General features: G+C 29.4%; 3 protein-coding genes across 5 annotated transcripts; 1 reads left to right on the forward strand and 2 right to left on the reverse strand.

Moving 5' to 3' along the window:
* Nucleotides 1–859: 859 nt before the first annotated feature.
* On the reverse strand, nucleotides 860–13854 carry LOC145970907 (putative 4-coumarate--CoA ligase 1). 2 transcript variants are annotated; one of them, XM_083097961.1, is made up of 10 exons: nucleotides 13558–13854; nucleotides 6184–6469; nucleotides 5687–5894; nucleotides 5357–5526; nucleotides 4982–5171; nucleotides 4602–4756; nucleotides 4150–4333; nucleotides 2574–2899; nucleotides 2207–2402; nucleotides 860–1913 (listed from the first exon to the last, which is right to left on the reverse strand). In XM_083097961.1, the coding sequence occupies exons 2-10, from the start codon at nucleotides 6409–6411 to the stop codon at nucleotides 1834–1836; spliced, it is 1737 nt and encodes a 578-aa protein (XP_082954087.1). In that variant the 5' UTR covers nucleotides 6412–6469; nucleotides 13558–13854; the 3' UTR covers nucleotides 860–1833. The 2 variants fall into 2 exon arrangements, with proteins under 2 accessions (XP_082954087.1, XP_082954088.1); XM_083097962.1 differs by lacking the exon at nucleotides 13558–13854 and adding an exon at nucleotides 10094–10194.
* Nucleotides 13754–21843, forward strand: LOC145970908 (uncharacterized). 2 transcript variants are annotated; one of them, XM_083097963.1, is made up of 9 exons: nucleotides 13754–13956; nucleotides 17941–18205; nucleotides 18794–18901; nucleotides 19167–19376; nucleotides 19666–20211; nucleotides 20523–20592; nucleotides 20668–20830; nucleotides 21353–21580; nucleotides 21627–21843. In XM_083097963.1, exons 2-9 carry the CDS (start codon nucleotides 18179–18181, stop codon nucleotides 21670–21672), a joined length of 1398 nt encoding a protein of 465 aa, XP_082954089.1. In that variant the 5' UTR covers nucleotides 13754–13956; nucleotides 17941–18178; the 3' UTR covers nucleotides 21673–21843. The 2 variants fall into 2 exon arrangements, with proteins under 2 accessions (XP_082954089.1, XP_082954090.1); XM_083097964.1 differs by lacking the exon at nucleotides 13754–13956 and having other exon boundaries at nucleotides 21645–21843.
* On the reverse strand, nucleotides 21336–27788 carry Cart (Carcinine transporter). Its single transcript, XM_083097965.1, has 11 exons — nucleotides 27690–27788; nucleotides 26782–27012; nucleotides 26013–26189; nucleotides 25579–25682; nucleotides 25232–25386; nucleotides 24894–25062; nucleotides 24268–24516; nucleotides 23633–23847; nucleotides 23249–23430; nucleotides 22856–23034; nucleotides 21336–22580 (listed from the first exon to the last, which is right to left on the reverse strand). The coding sequence occupies exons 1-11, from the start codon at nucleotides 27750–27752 to the stop codon at nucleotides 22370–22372; spliced, it is 1935 nt and encodes a 644-aa protein (XP_082954091.1). The 5' UTR covers nucleotides 27753–27788; the 3' UTR covers nucleotides 21336–22369.
* Between the last annotated feature and the right edge of the window lie 10 nt (nucleotides 27789–27798).

A 27798-nucleotide genomic window follows, 5' to 3' on the forward strand; every position in this document is an offset into this window, starting at 1 on the left:
ATATGTCCATTATGAATAACTTTGCCAATTTTCAACGGATTTGCATGAAACTTGATACACCCACATTTTTCGGGTTGCTGATGACAAATTTGGGATCAAAATTTTAAAATTCAAAATGGCGAATTTAGTATGGTGAATTAATTTTGTTATTCTATTGTTATATTTGTTATTCCATTAGAGAAGATTCAAATTCGGTATGTTCAAGTTTGAATGTCTTGAACTAATCCGTTATCTGCGACCAAAAAAACGTACCGAGTGTGATATATTTCCATAATGGAATATCAAAGTTAATCACTAGAAACCGCCACATTGGATCTGCCAGTTTAAATTTTGCAATTTTGTCTATAGATTCATCATAAGAGATTCGAAAAACGCGAACACATCGAATTTGATCTTCTCCATAATGAAATAAAATTAGTCCGCCATATTGGATTCGCCATTTTGAATTTTGAAATTTCGATCTTTGATTCGTCACCAGCGACGCAAAAAACCCTTTATAGATAAACTTTCATGTAAACTACGAATTTTTTAGCTCTTACCAGTTTTGGCACAAAACGTTGATTTCGGGTGTACCAGTGAACTGGTTAAAAGATTTCCTCTTACAATATTTTATAAATATGAAAACCGTCAATACAAGACAAAGTTATAAAATAAGGATTTGTAAAAATTAAAAGTTTATCGTGGGATATATTTTTCTGATTACTAAAATAGTCTATACGTTTGAATGGTCTTATTAAAAAATAGATATATTTATAGTAATTAGCACATTTTTATAGATATAGAAATATTTTTTTACAATGGCTCGAATGATAGTTCATAGATAATAACATCGATTTGACACAAAATATATAAAAAGATGTACATGGATGTTTTGATTTTATTACAAGCACTCTTACATTAACTTATTGCGATTAATATATTTGCTACTATGTTCTTAAATCAAAACTATGTTAATTAAGGAAGAGAAACATGGATTTACATAAAATATTATTTTATTTAATATAGTAATAAAATATATAAGTTCCATATAATCAATTCCATGTATCACAAATTAAAATATAATAATTTCAAAAGACTAATCTAATATATATATATATATATATATATATATATATATATATATATATACATGCCATAGATACAATAATAATTTTTATCGTTCTTTTTCTCCTTCTGTCTATATGAATATTCTATCAAATAGTGATTTACTAGATTAAAAAATATATTATTCTTTTATAAAAATACCATATTATATATTTTCTATTTATAAAAAGTTAATAAGAACAATCTTTCTAAACTTCATATTAAAAATAATAAAATATGATTCATTTTATAACTCTAATATTTGTACTGTCCGTATCAACTAGAGATTTTTTTCTCCTTTTCGTCATAGATTCTTTATAGCATCTTTAATATCTACTAAAATTATATAAATTAAAATTTACTGTTATACTTTTTTCATAAATATGAATAATTCTAATTGGTGAAGCATTTGAAATGAAGTTTGATAGATTGTATACAAGTAGATAATCTTAAGATGTTAATGCACACGCGCGTGTGTGTATGTATGTACATATTAAAGCTGTATAATTTCGGAAAAAATTGTACAATATATTGCATATACCCTCTCTTGCATAAAATAATATCTATCCGCAAAAAATCACGTCCTTGTTTATTTACATATATATATTATTACACGAAATATTATTGATTTATATTAATTAATTCTATAAACAGTTTTTTTATTAAAAACTCTCTCTCTCTCCCCCTCCCCCCTTTCTCCCTCTCTCTCTCTCTCTCTCTCTCCCTCTCTCTCTCTCTCTCTATTTAGGACTAATAATCGTTTTTCAAATTTAATCTTAAAATTTTTCCAGCAGCGTTCTTCGGAATCTCGTTAAGGAATACAACTCCGCCTAAAAAAAGAAAAATATATAGTCCCCGAGCCTTTATGTTAAAGATTTTAATTATCTTATTCTTTTCCATATTTGTGTAAATTTTAATTATGTATTAGATTTTGAAACTTATCATATTATGTAAAAATTAGAGACTTTTCTTGGCATTTGTGATATTTTTTGAGTAGATCTTTAGATAATAATTATTTTAAATAACTATTTTAAAAATCGGAATACCTTACTCAATTTAGTAATTAAATGGTACGAAATAGTTAAAAATTTCACATATATAGTTGCTGGAAATTGAGTTATACCTTTGAGTTGCTTGTAGTCGGAGACCTTTTCTTTCATAAAGTTTTTAATATCATCTTCGGTAACTTTCTTATCTTTGCTCGTCACTATAAATGCTTTCGGTACTTCGCCATATTTTGCGTGCGGAATCCCAATTACTGCTGCGTCGTCTACATCTGGATGCGTTCGTAACAATGCTTCCAATTCCGCTGGGGATACCTTAAGTTGGGCAAAAATAACGTTTTAAATTGGACATAAGAGATAAACACTTGAAATGTTGTGAAATAAGATATTGTCAAACTACAGAACTTTGAACTCATCGCGTAAGTCTAAAGTTATATATTATGTGTGTATATATATTATATATATCTTATGAGAACAAACTCTTACCTGGAATCCCTTGACTTTAATAAGCTCTTTCATTCTGCCCGTAATAAAAAAATCATAATCTTCATCGAAATAAGCAATATCGCCCGTTTTCAACCATTTATCTTCGGTTAATATTTCCTTCGTTGAGGCTTCATCATTCAAATATCCTTTCATAATGTGAGGTCCTTTAATCCATAATTCACCGTTTTCACCAGGAGTGACGATATCTTGCTGAGTCTCTATATTTACTAAGCGTGCTAAGCAACCGTTTATGTTTTTTCCGATGCTGGAAAATTTCTTTCCGTCTTCAATGAATGCTACTGATGAACATTCTGTCAATCCGTAACCTTGAAAAATTATCACAACTTTTCTAAGTGGAAGCTTAGAATATTATGACTGATAAATGATTTCAATTATAAGTATGGCAGTGCAAACAATGAAATCTCATTGAAAAGAATCAATTACTGATAATGATGTTTCAGTGAAACTGCCACATTCAATGAAACATAGGATGCAAAGCAACAACATGTGAGTATTTTTACTAAAATCAGTGAAACATTTATTGATCTTTAGTGAAATCTTGTCACTTTGTTTTAATCAATAGTATTTTTACTAATTTAATTTAACAGAGAGAAGAGTTTCAATAAGATAGACATTTGAGGTAGATATTTTGTGACATTCTATTGATTTCTTTTGTTTTTTCTTTCATATTTGAGTTACTAAAACATTTATAATCAAATAAAAATCTTCATAATAATATAAAATAAATAAAATAATATAAAATTTAGATTTGAATATAGTTTTCAATAAATGCAAGATTGATTATAATTAAATTAATTACAATTAAATTAAAGATTCAATATAGAATATCATATATACATAAATAAAATTGCAAAAAACGTTTTACAAATTTGACATCAATACGTTATTGAGTTGCAAATATTAAGCAAGTTCTTAGTAGTTTTGTTAAATAAAAATACAAAAACAGTTTTGTTAAATAAAAATTGTTATGTTTGGATTTATATGTAAAATTCATTTAAAGAAAGTTAAATAAATAAATTCTGTTAATTAATTATATTTTTTCGATATTTTTTGCTAAACTAATACAATTAAATTTGTCAAAAATTTCGCGAATTGAAATATTACATATTAAAACGCAATAAAAATTAATTTAAGCAGCATTAAAATTTAATACGACGTCTTGATAAACTTTATTTAAAATGTATCAATTTGTTGAATTTTGTTAAAAATTAAACTTGTACATCTCTCATCTAATCTTTATTCTAACAGCTAAGGGCCCTGGCACACAAAAATACGTAAGCAGTAAAACGTAGTCAGTAAGGAAATCGATCGATCGGAATTCTTACGTTTTCTTACATTTTTTTGTGTGCCATGGCCTTAACATAAATATATAACTTGCTTCTTTTCTTTTCTTGATTTCTTTTGTTTCTATTCTCGTTGAAAAAAAAAATATATATATATATATATTTTTTTTTTTTCAGTGAAACTTCTGATTTAGATTCGTGAAACTCAATAAACATTTCGTTCATAAATGGATCGAAAATTTCTTATTTTTACTATTTAATTGCATAAATACCTTGACGAAACTTTATTTTATTGGGGTCAATATTGAATTTACTGAATAATTTGTCGACGTCTGATTTGGCAAGCGGCGCAGCGCCACTCGCTATAGTGTGAATGTGCTCAAGATGTTGCATTTTCACGAGAGAAGAAGATGACAAAAATAATACAATTGGTGGTACGCAGTATAGTGAAGTTGCCTAAAAAGGGATTAATCGTGTTATTATGAATTTGGAATGTTAATTCCTTAATGGATTTTTTAAAAAAGAATTTGAGAAATTATATATACTATATTTTATGGCAGATGGTTTAAAATAAAATTATAGAAATTTGTTTCTTATTTTTGATTATATACATTCTTAAATCTAACATTTAGTCTAGCATTCTGTTAATTGAGATTTTAAATAATTTGTGGAAATATCTACTGAATAAATTTATATGCATATAATTATATTACCGGTAATTCACCTTGTTTTTCTGCAAGACATCGAGGAATGTCTCCGGTACGAATTTTGGAATAAAGACTATTTTTGCGCCGAAAGCAAGACGCTGAAGTACCACACCATTCAAACCGTAAATGTGAAAAAATGGCAATATTAAGGGAATTATTTCTTGATATGTACCTACAAAAAACAAATAAAAATAAATGGGAAAATAATAAATAGAATGCCGTATGATCAATAATCAATAGTAGGGCAGAAGCATTTAAAAAAAAGTATTCTATAAATAACTATAATATATAATGTTTTAATTCATTACTCGGATAATTTGATAAGAACAAAAATTAAATTAAATAAGAACACATATAACATTAAAAATTAATAGCTTATTAAATAAAATCAAGATACTTGTAGTAGGACTAAATGAGTCGCTTAAACAGGATTGGCACATCATGATATTAGACACCAGATTGCGATGTGTCAACATAACACCTTTTGGTAATCCAGTCGTTCCGCTTGAGAAGGGTAGAGTTGCTATGTCATCAAAAATTCTACTCGTACTTATAGGTGGTAACGATTTACCTCGCGTTATGAGATCCTGAAAGATTTTGAGCGAAAGATTTTTCCTCATTTAATATTACTGTTTTAAGTTAATAATATTTAAATATTACCAATTATATATATATACATATATATATACAGGGTAGACCATTATATATATATATATATATATATATATATATATATATATATATATGAATATAAATTCATTTTGATACTAACATCAAAAGGTATCGAACCTTCTGGTATAGAACCAGTTTTATCATCAATCACAATAAAAGGTGTTTCAGGTGAAAGACAAGCTCTTGTTGCAGCCAACGTTGTGGATGCAATTGAAGCTGACGTGATAATTGCTTTGGCATTGGCTCTTAACAACTGCTTTGACATCTCGTCTGAAAATTTTTATCACGTCTGCCTATAGTGTAAGGACATACTTAAGCGTGAACTAATTTGTTCTGCCTTCTTTTTTTGCCTTTCGTTTTATACTAAATTGCATGCATATATATGAATTTGAAATCGGAATATTTAAAATAATATCGTAAAGCAACTTACCAACTGTATAATACGGATTCATTGGAGTAACAATAAAACCACCTGACAAACCTCCGAGGAAACCTAACACTGTGTCCGGAAAATTAGGTGCCACCAATGCTATCACATCTCCCTCTTTGAGACCTATATTTCGTAAACTTCTGCCAATATAATTTGTTGCATCTTTGGCTTGTGCAAACGTGTACTTCTTGCCACTTATGCCACATTCCTGCACAAAATATATTATAAAAAATCGATTAATATCATATTATTCTCTACATATTACGTTTGCCGTTTATAAATAATTTCGACAGTTTTGATTGCGCTTACATTTGATCATACTTTCCATTTTTCTAAACATTTTTTCTTTATTTTTTTTTATTTTCCCACAATTAATTTCGTTAAATAACCTATTTAATAATCTGCTTGAAAGAGATGACGCGATTGATTAGAATCAACCCACGTAAATAAACTTATCTATCATATGAAATAATAATCTATTAAATTATCAGAATTACCAAAGCAACATGGTCAGGATAATTTTCAATGTTGTTCCAAATAAATTCGTGAACTAAAGTTTCCGGATAAGAAATATCATTAGATAGAAAAAATTTCTTTCCATTTGAATCTTTCACAATTTTAGTTTGCAATGACGCTGTACATTTTAATGTGGAATTAAACGTCCTTATGCTAGCATCTAGTACTCGGTTCAGCCTTTGGATACCACGGAATACATGAGTCGCCATACTTGGACAATGACACTACTGATTTATTGTATCACAGACACAATAGATGATTCGAAATCTGCAAACGCGCGATAAATAATTGTTATATAATATAAATATATATATTCTTGAAAATATCATAAAATAAAGACAACAATTACATTAACAATATAACAATTTGCAATCCTAATAAAGATTGTAATGTTGTGCATAATTTCCAGAAAAGAAATAATTTTAATATTTAAAAGATTTTTCTTATACATTTTGAATTAAACATTTTCTTATACATTTTTATGATACAAGACAAAAATAATTGATATTATATTATACTTTTTTTTGTAACTTATGCTATAAATATATGCAAAATTGAAATAAGATAATTTTTATAGATAATTTTTACTACATAAGAAAATATTAAAACTAAATATAATAGATATGAAATAATGTTGTTTCTGAAACATTTAAATATTTGCAAATAGAACATAATTTATCTATATTCAAATGATTGGCTTGCGTCACAAATCTGACTCATTGATGCTATCTTTTATCGCGTAATCAATAAGTCTTGAGAAATATTTTAATAATTCTGCAATTTTTTAACCCACGATATTAAATCGCGATATTAAATCATGATATTTTTTTCTCGCATCTTGATCACTTTAATAAATTTACTACATTACAGTTTATTACATATTCATGAAGACAAATATCATTAAAACCTGTTTTTTACATATATATAAAAAGAATAATTTGAATGACTTTATTAATCAAAATGAATAAATATAATACAATGATTGATTATATTGTTATGTTTATTATATAATTATAAAAAATTATTAATATAAAAATATTTATATTGTTATATAATTATAAAAAATTTAATGAATTTTTTCTGCCTTATTACGCGCAATAAATAAAAGGAAAAAACTGAATTTTTTGTTTTTTAATATAAGAAAAATGTGTAGAGAAACTACAAGGACTCTTAACTATCACGAAATAAATCTTTTTTTTCTCAAATCCAATCTCTTTGAGAGAAGTTCTTGTACTATACGTTCTCTACACGTAGATATGGTAAAAATTCTTGTACTTTCTCTACACGTAGTAGAGTTATATTAGAAATAGTAATAGCATGACCTAATTATTCAATATTCCGAAATATTTGTCGATATTTTGCAATTCTATTCACAATATTTTTACTATTTGAATATCAATTCACTATTCATCCGAATACCGAATATTTTTAAATGCCCAAATTGAAGGAAATAGTAAAATTATAGAGTTGCACCGAATAGTATATTCGGCACTTAACCGCATACCGAATATTAGGTCATGCTATTACTATTTATTATTTCCTTCAATTTAAACATTTAAAAATATTCGGTATCCGGGCGAATACGAAATAGTAAAAGTCATTGACATCTGAATAGATAGACGGAGCCATAGACATAGTAAGTATAGACCGAGCATCCATTGTATAAGCGTTAAGTATACGAAAAGAAAGACAAAAGATGTAAGATGAGTTTCTTTCTCTTTTCAATGTCGGAGAAGTGGGGAGCAGTTCTCTTCATCTCCTCGCGCCGGTTCGTCATTTCCCCTATTGAGATGAGGAGAAGTGCTCCCCACTCCTCCGGCATTGAAAAGAGAAAGAAACTCATCTTACATCTTTTGTCTTTCTTTTCGTATACTTAACGCTTATACAATGGATGCTCGGTCTATACTTACTATGTCTATGGACGGAGCCTTTTGAGAGGGGTAACTGATAAATGCAGTAAGGGGGGAGTGCATGAACTTTGGTTAATTTCGTCAACGTTCGACTATATTCGGCACAATTTGACATTACCATAGATATGTGAGCTGAACTTTGATGTCAATGATTGGAATCGAATTATTAACTGATCATTATCGGGAATAACCGAATTCAACCGAAGTTCAGAGTCCTCCCTTACCGCGAATATCAAAGCCCCCCCTCGTCCTAATCGATAGCTAATGCTCCGTCTATCTATTCAGATGTCAATGGTAAAAATAGATAAAATATGCCGAATAGGTAGAATACCGAAATATTCGATCGCATATTTGTTGCAACTCTAGTAGGTACGTTTTGTTTTTCAACACTCTCGCATTGAAACAAAAAATTCAGTTTGCTCTATCTCAGCGAAAAAAAGTCAGATCATAGCAATCGAATATGCATTGGAAAGGATAAGAATAGCACTTTAATGAGACATCCATCTGAATGCTAAAAAAAATTGTTAGAGATTTTATAGATCGTTAAAAATACTTCAGTTTTTGCATCTTTAAGTTAGAATGTTTCAAAAACTTGACGTGATACGACGTCTATTAAGCTGGCACAGCCACTTTAGCACAATTGAATAAAACTTATATATAAATTTAGTGCTCTTTTGTTGCTAAAATTAATAAAACATAATTATATAAAGACAAAAAAATTGATTATATTATTTATTCACTGCTCTCTAGATTGTTAGAGAAAATAATATATAATAATATATAGTAAATTTGACAATTATTTCTAAGGCATGTAATTATCAAAGTATTTTTAATTTGCAATAGTTAATGTATTTGTATTCGAAAGTTTTAAGATAAAGACTTTTTTTATGGAATATAATAATTTTATAAAAAGAATATAAAACGTTAAAATATCGCGTTTAAAACAAATAAAATATACGATAAAATCGTTAATTATTATTCATATGTTGTAGTACAATGATTTTCTACAATAAAACCGGCATGTTTTCCGAGTTTATCGTATTCCGACATATATGACGTTATTGTGGCCGTTTTAAAATCAAGTTAACATTCGTATTAAGCGATATAAGTAGGGCAATGTCAAGGGCACAGTATTAAGTATATTATCGCGAGGCCGATTATGCTGACTTAGATTGAGAAGTGTAGAACAATTAAAGTGAATAGCGCGCAGAAGGGGAGAATCCTTTCAACGCGATCAGCAATACAGAAAAGTTAAAAGCTCAAAGTATAAAGTTCAGGGAATATTTATTTGTTTTCATTATTGCTTTATCATTGCTTTAGATGATCTGTATGTTATTGACTGATGTAAGCAGATAAATCCTGCGATGTTTTTTCCAATGGATAAAGGAAAAAAAACATATAATAACATATAATAAATATATTATATGTTATTATATGTTTTTTTTTCTTTATTCATTGGAAAAAACATCGCAGGATTTATCTTACATCAGTCAATAATATACAGATCATCTGGAAAAAACATCGCAGGATTTATCTTACATCAGTCAATAATATACAGATCATCTAGAGCAATGATAAAGCAATAATGAAAAAAAAAAAAATATATATATATATATACAGGGTGTCCTAGACCACCCGTACACCCCTTTTCTTTCAAAAACTAAGCATTTTAGAGAAAAACGTTTTCGACAAAAATTGTATGGTTTTGAGGGGAACATAAGATCTTTACACCAATCGATTCCTCTCATTATTTTGTACATAAAAGTATTAAGGTAAGATAATCGAAAAATGAATATTTTACTAGATATTTTATGGTTTATGTAAAATTAAGAAATTATTTCAAGCCTTATAACTCGAAAAGTACTTGATGAAAAAAATACTTTATTATAGTGTTTTGGAAAGCTCTCGACATAAGCTATAAGAATATGCAATAAAAAATAGGTGGTTCCATTTAAGAAATTAAAGGTGTCCTTGACCTCACCTTAACGATGCCATCCAAGATCAAACCAATGACACCATCTTATGTTCCCCTCAAAACCATACAATTATTGTCGAAAACGTTTTTCTCTAAAATGCTTAGTTTTTGAAAGAAAAGGGGTGCGGGGTACGGGTGGTCTAGGACACCCTGTATATATATATATATATATATTTATTTCATTATTATTATATAAATATATTAAATACATATATGCAAAATTAAGCTTGTTTAAAAAAAAATATTTGTAACATATTTATTTATAAATTCTTGAACATTAGCAAATGTATTATTCTCTTATCAACTTTGTGATTCATTTTTGTAATAAATATTTTTTCTACTAATGGCGGTATAAATTTAAACGAACATTAGTAATGACACACAATGTTAAATTTTAACAGAAATAGGATAATTGAATTTTAAAAACATAAAAAACATAGCATAAAATAGCATGAAATATTTGCCTAATATTAAAACAATAATATAAATAATAATTTTCGAAACTACTAGGTCTTGGAATTTTTAATGTCATAAAATAGCTACATAATAAATAAATACAAATAATGTTTAGAAGAAAAATTTATATTTACTTATATTTTTTTATAACTAGTACAATGTGATTTTAATAACAAATCTTGTAAAATATAGAAAAATTTTGAAGATAAGTGCAAATAATCTTTTAAACAACACACACACACACACACACACACACACACACATGTATAAACACATACATGGTCGTATACATATCCGTATATTTATAGAAGTTTCATAACTAAATCAAAGTAATACTGAACTTTTTGTTTATTATCTTATTTATTTATTTTTTGGTAAATAATAAAATTATATAAAATTATAGAAAGTTATGAATATCTGTATCTGTATATATAAATATTTTTGAATTGACTAAAATACTTTGTTAGATAATTATATTATCTTTTTAAATGGTGACAAATTTGATTATGCATTATAATTAATTACATATAATAAGAATCCCCTAAAAAAAACCTTATAAAGGTAAAAAAATACGCCAAGTACATAAAAAAAATTAAAAAATCTAAAAGAGTGATAAAAATAAAATATTTAAAAACCGATATGAGATCAATACTATTAGCCAAGTACAATAAATTATGTGATATTAATTCGTAATCGATACTAAATGAGTTAAGATTACTTTAATTCCTAAAGCATTTTTTATATGATGTATATAATTTAAAAAAGTTTTACACAAATTCTAAATCGCATAAATGACTTTCAGGTCGAAGTAAGATATGAAAACTTGGCGTGCTCCGTATTTAAATCATATAGTTTAAAACAGGAAAAAGCTAGATTTTTGATGGGCCCAATGTAAAATTTAAAATTACACTACGGACCGCGCACGCGCGTAGCTAAATTTCGAACTTATATATCTTGTCTCCTCTGTATTACCTGGAAATCATCACATAGAGATTAGACAAAGTGAAATCTCTTTTTTTATGAGTTTCTTTATTTTCTCTGCAAGTAAAGTTTAATTGTTGTAAGTCGGATTGAAAAGCTTCGCAGGTCGTTTCTGACCCACAGGCTGCCTGTTGCACATTCGTAGTTTAAAGCTTATTTTATAAAAATGTAAATTGTACTTACTAAATGAAAGGATAAACAAATATATATTGTATATATATGTATATTGTATAATTAAATTTTTTATTTTATTCAAGATATGTAAACGACGGAGCGGGAGGGGGGGGCACGCCAAGTTTTCATATCTTACTTCGACCTGAAGGTCATTTATGCAATTTAGAATTTGTGTAAAACTTTTTTAAATTATATACATCATATAAAAAATGCTTTAGGAATTAAAGTAATTTTAACTCATTTAGTATCGATTACGAATTAATATCACATAATTTATTATACTTGGCTAATAGTATTGATCTCATATCGGTTTTTAAATATTTTATTTTTATCACTCTTTTAGATTTTTTTGTTTTTTTTATGTACTTGGCGTATATTTTTACCTTTATAAGGTTTTTTAGGGGATCTCACTGCTTTTTGTAAAAAAAAATTATTTCTACAGAAAATATATGTTAGATTTTTTAAAGATATTTTTTTATATATTTGACGTATTTTATTTTACCGTTATAAGGTTGTTTCTAGAGGGATATTACCACCTTTTTGTAAAAATTTATATTACTTCTGCAAAAAATATATACGCATTTTTAAAAATCTTTACTAAGGGTAAGTCGCGTATTTTTACAAGGTTTCATTTTCTAGATATTAGAGTTCACTCCCAAGGAGTGGTTTTTGAATATTGTTATAATACGATAAATTAGTCTCCTTAGAAGTCTTATCTAACGGCACAGTTTTTATATTTTTGTGATACCGTTTTCGAGATAGATTAGATTTAACCCCCAAGAAGTTTTTGAAAATTGTTATGCGATAAATTAATCTTTCACACGTATACACACACATATACACATATCACACGTATGCACACACATGTACATAAATGGTTTTATTTCTTAAAGCATTTTTGCACACTAAAGCGAATAATCATATATGCGCGTATGAACGCAGCTTGAGGGACAAAATCGTTTTGAATGTGCGCGTGCGAAGATACGTTCATGAGTCTGAACCTTATGATGGAAAATGAAAAATGCCACAATTCTGATATGCCATTATCATTTCTCGGGATTGACTGCACTGATTTTATACAAACTGGTCACAATCGAAAGCTTGTATTCACATTATATAAGAAAAATGCCGTTAGATTTTTAATTACGGCTAGTTTCTGAAATATTTCAATCAAAAAGTTTATGTGACTTCATTTAACGTAAAATTCCGGATAAGCTACTTGGTAGCGCCGCGTCGAGAACAGTGACTCTCAATGCTCGGATCCAATGTTTTATCAATTTTTTATGTACTTGGTGCGGCGACTTGGCTACCGCGTCGCTTGATTTGTTTTTTATAACGATAAGATTATTAAACAATCAATTTGAAAAGTTTTATGCGAAACAATTGCCTATCAAATCAATAAACAATAGTTTTTAGGAAACACGTGTTATGATTTTACGTCAAACAGATTAGAAAAATTCATATTTCTAAAACATATTCCATATTTATTTTTATTTGTTAAAACTATAAACTCGCGTTATCTTTATGAATTTTCTACATTTGTTTGAAAACTATATAAGTGATAAAAAATAATTAATGATGAAATTATTATATAATTATTGTATTTATTTTTAGTGCCAGATATTAACGTGTCTCTTTTATTTATATCTAATATATATCTAATATAGATTATGTAAAATATAAATGCATATGTAACCGTCACGAAATTAACTGTTTTGTTCATAAACAGTTATGTAACAAGAATCACAATAGAGCTGTTCTTATGTCTTTTATCTTTTTTCGAAAGGCATCTCATATCGCATTATAATTTATTATACACATTCCATAAAACAATTGTAATTACATTCTCTCTTACTTACTCTATTTAACGATATATAATGATGTGCGTTGTAGAATACAGAAATCTAGCATTTATTTTTAGCGATTTCAAGACACTATTTCCGTAATGCACTAATACGCGACAGTCGATAAAAATGCAATGTTGTAGGATTCATCGGAATGTTGCAACGCGAGATTTGCACTATTCAAGATGCAAAATTTCGGCGTAAAAATACGATTTCTCCGATGCGAGAAAACTCATGAACGTTTCACCTCCGTGGCCGATGTGGTACTGATGCCTGTGCGTGACCGTTTTCACTGGTGAACTGAAGAGAGAAGTTCCATAACAAACTGTAACCGACGATGGAAATATCGTTTGAATCCCCACCATTGTGACATGTTATGTTGCGAAGTCGCAAGAATGCAAGTAAAAAACAAAGGTATAGAGAGGTATAGAGAGAAAGTCGATCAAGAACAGCTGTTTCGTTTTGTCACGAATTTAATATTATTAAGATTAACAATAAGTTAAGAATTCTTTTCACTATCTTTTATTTTTATATTTCAAGGTTCTTTATATTATATTTATCTCTTTTTTTTATATCTTTTAATAGCTTTCTAATTGATATCACGAGGAACGACATCACTCAATTGATAAAGAAATTTTCCAAGTAAAGAAAAATATCTTATGAAAAAATAAAATATTATCAGATGTAATGAAAATACCTTGAAAAATACAATCAGAAAAAAGAATATTTTTCCTAATAGTCTTCTAAAAAAGTTCTGATAAAAAAATTTTATTGCAAGCAATATTGTAGATATAAATAAAGTATTCTGAAATACAAGAATAAAACTTTATATATAAACATACATTTTATACATTTGCTACATATGCAGAAAAAATAGAAAAATTTGTGACAGTTATTGAATTTCAAAGGAGATACAATAAAGAAAAATTATATTTCGTTTTCAAACTTAATTTTAAATATTTTTGAAATATTAATTTAATAGAAATTAAAACAGATATATAAGAAAATATTTATATTATATTAAACTATGAAAGAATTACGTAAGATTTTCTTATCAGATCTTGTTAAATTTTGATTAATAGAATGCATAAATATCTTTACATACGTAATTGAATATACAGGGTGTTTCAGACCACTCGTACCACCCATTTAAAAACTAGAGAAGTGGTTATTTCAAAAAAGTAAAAACATTTTCTTTATAAATCGGGTGCGCTCTATCGAATGGTGATATTTTCAACTTCTTCTGGTTCCGGCCAGAAATAGGCGATTCAGACCGGAAGTGCATTTTTTTAAATGGAACATGGTATTTTTTAGTGCATATTCTTATAGCTTATTTCAAGAGCTTTCCAAAACACTATAATAAAATATTTTTCCCTTAAGTACTTTTTGAGTTATAAGGCTTGAAATCATTTCTTAATTTTACATAAACATAAAATATCTTGTAAAATATTCATTTTTCGATTATCTTACCTTAATACTTTTATGTACATAATAATGAGAGGAATCAATTGATGTAAAGAAAACACATAATTGTTTCGAAGAAAAAATATGTAATTTGCAATTAACAATTACATATTTTTTCTTAAAAATAACTATGTGTTTTCTTTACACCAATTGATTCGTCTCATTATTTTGTACATAAAAGTATTAAGGTAAGATAATCGAAAAATGAATATTTTACAAGATATTTTACGGTTTATGTAAAATTAAGAAATGATTTCAAGCCTTATAACTCAAAAAGTACTTGAGGGAAAAATATTTTATTATAGTGTTTTGGAAAGCTCTTGAAATAAGCTATAAGAATATGCAATAAAAAATACCATGTTTCATTTAAAAAAATGCACTTCCAGTCTGAATCGCCTATTTCCGGCCGGAACCAGAAGTTGAAAATATCACCATTCGATAGAGCGCACCCGATTTATAAAGAACATGTTTTTACTTTTTTGAAATAACCACTTCTTTAGTTTTTACATGGGTGGTACGGGTGGTCTAAAACACCCGACATATATTTCAATTACGTAAGTTATATGATGCATATAAAGAGTCTCACATCTACACTTAAACATTTATTAACTTGATAGTAATATATGAGGTCAAATTCCATTATTTTTTCCTTTTATTGCGTTAAACACATCATTATTAATATACAGAGTGTTTTCGACTTTTGAATTCGATAAATAAATGATTGAAATTTCGATATGATTACAGTACGTACTTTCTCGCATATCTTCTGGTATTATGGTAATATCGCGATAAACTTCATTTTTTAAATGTTCCTACAGAAAAAATCAAGAAGTGTAAGACTTGGTGATCAAGTCGACCAACAAATTCTTTGTAGTAAAAAATACAATAAATACAGTTTCTTTCATTAAACGTGATTTTTGAAATCGTTTCAACATATTTTATGTGGTTGAAGTTGTTCTTTTATAAACTATATCATTGTGCGTTAATAAAAATATTTTTCTAATGTTACATTTATAAAAACATATTTTAGAATAATATATTTCTATCATACGATGCTTATGTATTATGTATTAATTGATTCATTAATTGTATATATAGATTTGCATAACAAAACAAGATATTAAATATACATATATATTTTTCTAATATGAGTGAATGTATTATATTTCATTATTCAAATTTTCTACTGTTTAATATTAGACTGATTTTCGAATAAAATAGTTGTTCTTGAAGACACAAGATATTGCATTCTCTTGCCATCTAGCGTTGCACTTGGAACAGTATGCATTAATGCTTATCATTGTTGACGCGACTCGATTTTTATTAACACAAAATAACTGATACACTCTCACACGTATTACAATAACAATTTAAAAGCTCTCAGATACTCTATGTATAAATTATACTCTATTCATTGCCTTTTTATTTTAATTATATCTTATGCAATTGTTTCTGGACTTTAATCGTTTCTTTTCTTTGACTGTTTCTATCAATTTCTTTAGTCTCTATAATATATTACAATAGATGTTATTTATTTAGCGACACAAGCCGACACAAGCATCATTCTGTCTTTTTTCGACATCAGTGAATAACAAAGATAGAATGACGCTTGTGTCGACTTGTGTCGCTAAATGGAAAGCATGCATTATACTCTATAATAGATCTTACCTTGTTACCTGACTTTTCTTTTCTCGAGACTATTTTTCTTCTCTCACTCGTTTACTCGCTTATAAAGAAGCACTAATTTGCGCATTTTCTACCTGATTCTTGTATTGGTTTGCCGATTTTGAATTAAAATCTCTTTCTTGATAAGAAAATAAGTTTGGAATAATTCATTTTTTTTACTTGATAAAATTTTGCAGAAAATCAATGATAAGATTAAGATAAGATCTATGATAAGATTATTATTTTTTTTCTTTTTAGGCTAATACTTTTCCTCCTTTTTAAAAATTATGTTTCTTTACTATGAGTAAACTACAGATGTAATTTCGTTAACTATTTTAATTTTGATGTTGTAATTTCTATTTGTCACTTTGTAAATATTTCTCAAACATTTCATTTCAAACGTTTCATTATTGAAGAAAATAAAAATAAAAATGTACACATTTTGTCACATTTGAAATATCGACAATAATTTATGACTTATTATAAGAATATATAATTTTGTTTCTTAAATTTTTAATCGTCCATTCGCTTAAATAAAGTTTAAATGAAATTTGTTTTTAATTTGTAATAAAGCGCATCATTATCTAAAACGACCACCCCACAGATTTTACTATAGAATAATAAATTCTTTATAAAATCGCTAATTATGATTTTTATACATTTTAGCCAATTTAAGCTTACTTAAACACTAATGCGCCGACGCATCTTCATTGACGCCGACGCCGATGACGCTTGCCGAGACAGGATCGTCTCACAAAAAATGCCATTCAATGTTGAAAAAACAATTAAAATATAATATAAAATTTATTTCTAGAGAGAGAGAAAAAGTTTAACAATAAAAGTATATATTATAATTATTATACTTTTTAAAATTACACAATTATAAACTTTATAATAACAAAATAATAAGAATTTAAAAAATATATACATTTATACTTTATTATGAATATAATGCTATTCTTTCGCATTTTAATCTAATTGTAACACTTAAGTCGCGCTTAAATGGTATTTAAGATAAAAAAAAATAGTATCATAAAATTACTACACAAAATTGTTAAAATGCCACGCAAATTATTTATCTTTAAAACATTTTAATAGATATGGTGTGTATGTATGCATATTGTATTTACACATATTATGTAAAATTATTTCATATAATTATTCAAAAGATATTTATAATATTTTAATTTTTTCGTAAAAAATGCTGATATGCAGACGTATCAGATTAAGCTTTATCTTTATATCTGCTTATGTATTTATCCCCCTAAGACAACAAACACCAGCACTGCGACATCCCTGCATACGCTTGAAACCTGCGCCTAAGGGTGACCGCCATGTCGACGTGTACTCTGCAGTGCTCTCCCGTTGCAACCCACGTACACCCTCGGCTGGCGACTATTCGCACGAAGAAACAATCTTTCTCAGGAAACGGACGCTGAACAGAAAGTCTCGAAGCAGAAATCTGGATCATACTGGATCACTCTTGCACGTAGCATTTGGGATATGAATGAAGACCCAACCCTTTCACCTCGAGGTAAATAACATCCGCTTATATATCTAGGTGCTCATTCTATGTGTCGAGCTATATATCGAACGAATCCGAAATCGTTTCACGAAAGAATGAAGGTCATAGCTTTCGTATATGATAGAGTAACATACGTCTTCTTGTGTCATGATTAGACATAGGTGAACAAATATTAATGTGCATGAGCGAGTGATGACGTTTTTATCGATTGCATTATTTATGCATGTGTGCTCGAAAAAGAACACTCTTCGATTCTATATCTTTAGGGAGTGTGTAACGATTCCTCGTACGTTCTTTAATGTTTAGCATTTAATAGTCGATCATATAACATACGACTTTAATTAAAATAGCATTAATATTAAAATATGCATGTGTGTAAGCAAATTTACTATTATGTAAAAAAGACTATTAATGGATAATGTATCTTTTAAAAAAATTATACTATAACTGTAAAATACAAAAACTCGTCAAATCCACTATTTGTTATTCTATGATAGATAATCGAAGATTTGCAAATCTTTAGCATAAAAAGATATTTTCTGGTTATTTATATAACATCGAGAAGAAACATATTTATGATTAAATATATACTGTTAGGTTCTAGCAGTGCTGCTTCTATCTGTGATTCCATGGCCTGGACCCAGCGTCTTTAAAATATCATGTCCCCGCGATCGAGCGTCCGTAGTAAGGAGGATAGTTCACAAAGTAAGAAAGAATCTATTGATTTATTAAAATTATCTAATGAATATTATATATATTTTATATTTTATAATATTATTAATTAAGATATTTCAAATAATTTGCTGCAAAAATTATGGTTTCATTTGCAAAATTAAATATAATATTATCCTCCATATATCGATATCGGTCTTTCTTTCTATTCTTTCTAAAAAATTATATCAACGATAATCTTATAAAAATAACGAGGCGAGATTCTGGCACAACGTTCTGAGCTTCGTCGAGATTTCAGAGATGGATGCCAATATTGAAGAAGTATCAGGTAGAATTGCCATTGGAATGTCCGTTTCACGAGAGTCGAGATATCTTTCGACCGCAACAAAAGGCAAAGCATCAGCACAGACCCTCGCAATGGACCTGCGGCCTTTGCGGCAAATCTTTTTACGCCGAAAAACACTTGGATGCCCATTTCGATAACAGACATAGAAGCAACGTTAATACGGTAAGCATTAAAAAAATATGTAAAAATAACCATTATCAAAAAAATAATCAATGACTTAATTTTTAGAAGAAAAAAAATACAGTATGCAATTATATAAATTTTTTGGTAAAGTTTTAAACACTTTTTTTAAATTAAAAATAATTGCATAATTTTTGTACTCTTTATCTTGGCAAATTAAATTCTTCAATTATTAACGAGCTAAAAATTTCCATAAAATTTTAGATTATTTCAGAAATATGTTGAAATCCAAAGCGACCATGTATGCAGGATTAAGCAATGTTTTTTTCAGGCGGAAGATGCGGTATGCCTGGCGGACTATTGCGATATCATGCGCTGCGATGTGCTGGGCAACCGCGACTTCGAGAACTTGGTGGACGACGACGGCAGCCACTTGAATACCGATATCCAAGTGTGGCGCGAAAATACCGAACAACAGCAAAAACAGCGTAGCGTTTCCATCGTGCCATGCGAGTCGCGTAGCCTCGCCAGGATGTATCCTGCGGGCAAGTCCTGCACCATCGCTGGCGGCGGCGCGGTGACGAATCTGCAACGTTACTGTCATCGTGATGACGGTGCCGATATGCACAATCACAGAGTAGCGAGATCGTCTTACCATAACGAGATCGTCGACTCAGATCATAATAAGAACAATGGTTGCGACGAAGAGGAGGACGAGGACGAGGACGACGAAGAGGACGCGGAGGATGAGGAAAATTTGGTGGAGGCGTCACTACCTGCCGTTGAAAAGAAGCAGAAACGACGAGGGCTGCATTTGAGAAAGGTCAAATCCCATTGCAAGCCGGAAGAGCTGCAAAAGTTGAAGACCCAGTGTGAAGTGAGCATTATATGTTATTTTATTGAAAATATGTATAGTGTCATTTTTTAAAAATAATAGTCCGCTGATAAAAAACTGATAAAAAGCTCTCTTTTAATTGTTGATATTTCTTATTTTGATATTCATATATAATTACTAATAAAATTCAAAATTGAATAATTATAATTAAGTCGACATTGAAAACTATGATTCAGGAATAATGCAATCTTTGATCACGATTAATAATACGAGACAAACAAGTGTAGGCTTGCAAACACTCCTGTCTATGAATATTAATAATATGCAATGATTTATCACGTGATTGTCAACAGATACTCGTGCGTGATTGCATCGCCGGGTTGCTTGCCAATCTTTCTGTGCGGGATTTCCAGGAGATCGAAGGTATGCAATCGATTGTACACACAAAGATGACTGATGCGGTTATGATATTTTATCAATTGCAATTTGTGTCGACAGGGGAGCTAAATCGCGCGATCTGCTGGTATCTCAGTTGTGACAGATACTGGGAGGACACGAAGAGGCCGCAACGTCATACACCCTGGTATCTGCTGACCATTTTTATGTTGATCCTGTTCTCGTCCATCTACGCGTGTTACTACATCATTTGGGTCTGCTTCAAGTACGTCGTGCCGAAAAAAAAATTCCTTTCGCCAGAAACTCCGACTAGATCGTGTAGAAAAATCACCTTGCATCATTAAGAGAAATTGTGACATGACTTTTTAGTTAGCGTAAACTTATACGAAAGATAAGGAATACCTGGTTTATATAGTCAATAAAAAAGTTCGGCTATAAATAGTTCTAATATCGTACTTAATAAATCATATATAAAATGCGCGGATTTTTTTATGTAATTCTGTAGACAATATTGTCATTTTATATATAATATTGCATTCACATTATTGTTGTTATATGCAATAAATATTAAATAAAGATTAAAAGAGCTACGTAAAAAAATATTTTAGATATGCACTGATTCTCGAATGGAAAATAATTAATATTCTTTTTATTGTGGAAACTTTTAAGTAATTGGGAATAAAAATAATCATATTAATTATAAGTCTTATCATTAGAACACTCCACATATATTTTACTTAATTTATTATGATGAAAAAAATGATTCTTTTCTACTCTTTCATTGTAGTACCGCGGACGAAGACAAATTGGACGGTACCGGAAGCATGGATTACAACGGGAGTACAGATCGCTCGAGTACTTCACCGTTACACGACCCTACTGTTCACGAAGGTAGATTGGAAAGACGGAAGGGCGATCATGGAGAAGAGAATTTACCCTTGTCGAGCGAGGACATGCCCGATCATTATATCTACGTCTCATATCCGCCCGAGCTGAAGCGGCGATTATTGGAGAGGTAAATCGACTCGCGTCTGAAAGTATACAAATGAAATCGCATGCAGTGATTCTTCTGCTTACAGCTGCTACAACAGGACCACTCGCCTGTAAGTCGGTTTAGGAGGGAGGGATATACTGGAAAACACGACGGCAAGATCTTATCCCGGCCCCTGCACAAATAAAAGGCATCCGAGGTTAAACTCCTCATTTTCATCTTTCTCGTTATCTTCATGTTTTGTATACCGAATGTGAATAAACTGCATCGTGGATACGACACATCGATCCCTTGCTCCATTTCTCTTTTATTTATATTAATTATTTATTTCGTAAAGATTTTACTACAGATGTGTTACTTAATTATGCGTAATTTGAGAAAAAAGACGTAGATTTATATTCAATAATTCAATTATGATTGACATCTCTTATTGCACTTTCGTCTCTGATGACATTTACACATATCAAAATATCACATATGCTATAAATTTATATTTTTTATGTTATTTAGATTTTATTACATTCATAATATTAAAAAAAAGATATTAATTAGAGCAGCACAAATAGAAAGAGAGAGCGATATAATTTTTTTCTGTCAAGTGCGATTTTTACTAAAATAACATTTATTTAAACTAAAATTACTTCTTTATATATGTACTTATAATTGTATATAATTCAATGATTTTATAAATCAATAAGATAAAAGAGAAGATGAAGTAATTTTTTAGTTAGCATTGAAAAATATTTAATTCATAAATGCGAGAAAGAAAGATAAAAAGATTTTTGTAGTTTTTCTTTTTGATTAGATTCAAAACTAAAACCAATAGGTCATCTTTATGGTCCCATCGGAATCACGTTGGGTATCCATCATGCTAGATTGGCGAACTAAACGGCGAATACTCGCCGTGTTCGGCCGTTGTTGTTCCTCCAAGATGGACGAGGCAAATGGCACTTCAGGTACTTCGTGCATCTCTACTGTTTCTCGCATCGACAAGTCTTCGTAAGAAGTTGCAAGTGACGATGGTCTGTGGGAAACACATATTTTAATAAAGTTTAAATATAAGTAAAAATAAAAAAAATCATTATAGATATAAAAAAATACTTGTACATTATTAAAATGTAATTTTAAATTTAATTTTTTTTATACAAAATATTATTTGTTTTATTTATTATGTTTTGACTTTATTTACATTCTTAATAAATTAGAAATGAAGATTTTTTGGGGAAAAATAAATCAAAATAGCATTCTAATGTTTTACGAACTAAAAATTCCATAATTAATAATCCATTATCAGTGTACTTTGTCGGGATGCAACGGATGCAATCCGCGCACGTCCAATTCTTGCCAAATAATTCTCCTTCTTCAATAGTTTGCGGTAGATGATGGTGTAATGTTTCTGGTAACCGCAATCCGGACATGCCACCAATAACCGAGATGGCACCCAAAATGACTAAAGGCAAGACAAGATTCTCTTTCCCCTGAAAAAATCGTATTCGCAAATATTCTATTTATTACCAAAATATAATTCGCAATGATAAATAAATGCATATATTTCGTTTCTAATAAAATCAATAAGATATTAAATTATAATAAGTCAACAATGAATTAATTTTTTAATAACTTAATAAATATTGTAGAGATAATTTTTATAATTATTACTAAAATAGAATTTAAACAGTAATGCAAACTCACGAGATATGTTACGAAGGGTATAATGATGAGCCCAAGGCCGCTGATATATGTGGAGAAACCAATGGCAACTCCGCGTAATTGCGTGGGATAGAGTTCTCCGGCGAAGGGATAAATAATTAGAAAGGATGCCGATATTGCAGACTTTGATATGAGAAATAATACCAAGGTCTCCATGACAGCATCTTGAACAAATTAAAAATATTAATTAAAATTTAGAGAGAGAGGGAGAGAGAGAGAGATATTAAGTTTTCTTTTCTAATATATCAATTAACTATTATATAACTTCAGCTTTCAACAATATTACTACATTGCACCAACCAACTAATTACGTTGCTGTTCTCGTTAATTAATCAAGTCATTAACTGATTGATCAACGATGCGTACCAGGTGACAACAGCACCGTGGCGATACACGACACTCCAGCTACAACCATGCACAGGCAAAGAGGCCACCGGCGGCCCCATCGATCCATTAGAATCCAACAAGCGATATAACTGGGAATCTCAGCGAGGGAAGAAAAAAGAAAACTCAGATGTTCCTCATTTCCTAATGCTGGTCCATAATAAGAAAGGCCAACATACACTATATTGTTAGCAAACCTAATAATAAGATAAAGATCCATTTACTCTCATGTCAAATGATCGTCAGGGGAAATAACTATTATAAATTATTATTAACGTTATATATATATATATATATATATATATATACACAAAATTCTAGAAATCAAGTCAATTTAAAAATAAATGATCACATAATATATAAAATCAATGATTTTAATCTATTGATTTTTTAAATTGATCATAGAGGAAATTAATGTTTGCAATGTGAAGAATCGTATATTAGAAAATTACAAATAATTATGCGAAACTTTCCTTTGATAAATAGATTATGATATTATGAATTCGAAATAATAAGTGAAAGTAGAAAAAGAAAAGAATGATCATCGATATATAATTTATCGTGCTTTTTTGATATTTTTAAAAAATTGATAGGCGTGTTTCTATGCTTCAAATTACCAGTTTAAAGTAATAAGACATGTCTTGAGACGCATATTCGGTGTTTTAAAGAGCGAAAGGACACCAGGTCCGGTTCGCAATCTTTCCTCTTCGCTCTTTGATCTCGACATTGTTATGCGTTGACGAAGCTTTTGTGTGAACGATGCCGGGAGTTCTTTGCCATTCACCCGGGCTAGAGTTTCGAGAATATCATTAGCTTCGCTCAAGCGACCTTTTGCTAATAGCCATCTCGGTGATTCCGGTAAAAACCTATAATAATTTCTGCTATTCTCATGTGTTGAGAAAGAATAAATTACATAAATTCTCATGTGCTGAGAAAAGATAAATTAACATGTCTGAGAAAGAATAAATTAATAGTAAGATAAAAATTTTTGAGTTATATCACTCATTGTGAGAATCATTTCAAAATTAAAAATACATGTTGTCGATGACTTGATGAAAATCGTAAAGTTAAATTAAATGTACAAATATAGATTATTTTAAAATAAGCAGTTAATTTTATAGTATTCAAAAAACAAATGTTTCATTATGTAAATAATAATTCTTATAAATATTATATACAATCATATAATTTATATAATCTGTGCTATTAGACATTTTAATGACAATATTAACTATTCACTCACCACCAGTAAAAGAAATAGATCAAGAAAGGTGCACTCGTGGTTATAGCAAGCGTTCGCCAATCACGTATTAAATAAGTAACACCTGCTAGCATGCAGAGACCCATCGTATAAAAAGTACAAGTCATAACTGTTACGAATGAACGATAATTTGGGCCAACCAGTTCTAAGGCTACGGTAATAAATTTATTAATAAATAAAATTATCAAGATCAACTACGAGAATCGGTAGAATTTAGATTTCTCGTTATTTAGAATTCTCATTAAATATTTTGATTACATTGATTAGCAATATTTGCCAGTGGCAAAATGTTAATTGAATGTAAAATGTTAATTGCTTACAGATAATAAAAGGTATTTGATAAATGGCTGGTATCGTCAAACCGACGACGAAGCGTGTAGAAGCCCAAGTCCAAAAATCGTTTGTTATTGCTGTTAAAAAGCCGCCGATTATTAACGTTGCTAGACACGCGAAGAAGGATAATTTTCGACCGATTCTGTCCAATAAAATAATAACATTTAAATATAGTAAAATTAAACAGGATAAATAATTTAAATCTTTAAAATAAGCAATTATGTTCTAATTAGAAAATATTCTTAATAGAAAATATGAGTAAAATAAGGTGAGATTTCGATAAAAAAAAGAAACTAAATTTTAATGAAAATCGAACTGTCAACTGAGTCTTTACCTGTCATTTAATGTACCGAACAGGTATACTCCTATAGGACCTCCTACATTAAGAGCAACCAAGCCAATCGTTGGATAAATCGCACGATCACAAACGAGATCAAACTGTAACACAGGCGAATTTTTAATGTTAGCGTACGGTTATTAGTTCATTCATCTTTTACTTTTTTCATAAATTTAATCTTATTTTAGAATTTCTTCAAATGAGATATTTCTAATTATTTATTTTCATAAAAAGAAACTGTATATTATTTATAATTATATATCTTAATGCATTAAAAACAAACGAAAATATCTCAAATATAAAATTGTAAAACTCGATGCTTTTTGATGAAAATTTATTAAATATATTATTCGAAAATATTTAATTACGAATTTATAAAATCCAGAGAAAAATTATATAACTTCTCTTGTGTAATTAAACGCAAGACATACATCAATAACGATGGACGATGTCACCTCCGAGGTCTCATATTCCCAGCCATAATCGCAGGGTACGATGGACCACGACATATTGGAGTATGTCCAAACAACGGAGTTGTTCTCTGTCGTCGTCGTCGTTGTCCAGTCGATATCATATCGTGTGCATTGACTATAGGTTCCGTTGTCGTCCTGCATTCATATTACATCTTTACAGTATCGCATCATGAGACATTATATGAATAATACATTCACTATGCTCGAGCCGTAAGAAGAATCGATGCGGGCGATCACACGTGACACAAATGGCAGGTTTTATTCGTCCCAATTTAAATTCTATTAGACTTGTAGGAGATTGCATACAGGTACAACGTTGCATTTATAGGGAATAATCCCTAAACGCTTCTAGCCTTGCTGAAGGGGAATGGCAAACTACAAAAGAAATTCAGAATAATTTATGCTGTTTAGTATGTTATCAAGCGCTAACTAGACACAATTGCAATTAAATTAAATACAGTGATTAATTAAATCTTAATCGAATTGATCGAATTTATACGCAGAAAACAAATTGCGAGGGAGATGCAATATTAAGTATTAAATAGAAGAGGGATACATCAACAAGACAACTACTATCACATATAACGTTGAATATACATGGAAGATACTGATCAATCGCAACTGAAAAAGTAGATGTAATACATCAGGAGATAATCAACTCGTTAATTCCTACAAGTCGATAATTGGAACGATGTCGCATTTACAAATATTGATGAGCTCTCTCTACTGACTGCATCTGACTCACAGGAATAGCGAGATGCTTTCTGCGTTCAGCATCCATATGCTCCAGATCCGGTACCTTGCACCAATGCGGAGGTGTATTCGCCATGAATAACTGATTGAAAGCGCAGAAACCGCAGGGCAGACATGCCGGCAGACACACCAACCATAATAACTGCTTTTGATAACGACCAAATTCGCCGACGATCGGCAGAAGATCATCGAGATCGAATCTATCCTACGAGATATCCCATGCGAATCGCGATTACTAAGAAGGACTACTCTATTGCTGTGTTGCATCTGTATTGGCGAATGAGTTATGAATTTTCAAACCAGAAGATTGGCAATTTTTTAATTTTCAATATTAATTTTTTAAATATTATGTGTGTTGAAAATTCTTGAAATATAGTTTACTAAATTGAGTTTATCATAGTTTACTAAACTAAGTTTAGCAAAACAAAATTAATTGAAGAATATTTATAATATATTTCAATTTTATTTATAAAATTTTATAAGTGCTTTTCGAAAAATTTTGAATCGCTTATAAAAATTATTTTTTGATATTTTAGAGAATAATCAACTCTAGATTCATTCCCTTCAGAATCTATGATTCAAACAAAGGGGAAGAGATGTAGGGTAATAAGTAACACTGCTATGGGAAATTTTCTTTCAACTTAGTTTTTCCAGTGTCAACTTAGAAACTGTAAAATTTCTATTTTCACAAAATGGTTCAATTATTGTTCAACTAAGAAAGATTACGAAAGTATACGAAGAACTAATGCCATCTCTATCGTCAAATTTCGCTTCCATATACTCGATGCAGAATAATATGCATAATAATATAAAATAATCGAAAATTGAAATAAAAAGGAAAGATAGTTTTGTAGAAATAACAATGAATTTTTTAATGCTTACGTTATCCTCCACGACTTTGGTATCATCGACTCGTGTGGAGCTGTTATCATTTTGTCTATCCATTTCGATGAACTTCGACTTAGTCCCACATTATCGAAAGCCTCGATGA

Source organism: Camponotus vicinus, unplaced genomic scaffold (assembly GCF_025532165.1).
Source record: "Camponotus vicinus isolate PSW18456_S1 unplaced genomic scaffold, iyCamVici1.0 SCAF_4, whole genome shotgun sequence".
NCBI classification, from domain to species: domain Eukaryota; kingdom Metazoa; phylum Arthropoda; class Insecta; order Hymenoptera; family Formicidae; genus Camponotus; species Camponotus vicinus.

Bases quoted from the DNA above. Each gene is read 5' to 3' on its own strand.
- LOC145970908 (XM_083097963.1), top strand. From the start codon at position 18,179: ATGAAGACCCAACCCTTTCACCTCGAG. The intron at 19,377-19,665 runs GTAAGCATTAAA...TGTTTTTTTCAG, and splicing joins ATAGAAGCAACGTTAATACG to GCGGAAGATGCGGTATGCCT. The intron at 20,831-21,352 runs GTACGTCGTGCC...CTTTCATTGTAG, and splicing joins ATCATTTGGGTCTGCTTCAA to TACCGCGGACGAAGACAAAT.
- LOC145970907 (XM_083097961.1), bottom strand. From the start codon at position 6,411: ATGGCGACTCATGTATTCCGTGGTATCCAAAGGCTGAACCGAGTACTA. The intron at 5,172-5,356 runs GTTAGTATCAAA...AAAATCTTTCAG, and splicing joins AAGGTTCGATACCTTTTGAT to GATCTCATAACGCGAGGTAA. The intron at 2,900-4,149 runs GTATTTATGCAA...TAATTTTTCAAG, and splicing joins TAAAATAAAGTTTCGTCAAG to GTTACGGATTGACAGAATGT.
- Cart (XM_083097965.1), bottom strand. From the start codon at position 27,752: ATGGATAGACAAAATGATAACAGCTCCACACGAGTCGATGATACCAAA. The intron at 25,387-25,578 runs GTAAAGACTCAG...TTTATTGGACAG, and splicing joins TTCGGTACATTAAATGACAG to AATCGGTCGAAAATTATCCT. The intron at 23,431-23,632 runs GTACGCATCGTT...AATTTGTTCAAG, and splicing joins CACGGTGCTGTTGTCACCTG to ATGCTGTCATGGAGACCTTG.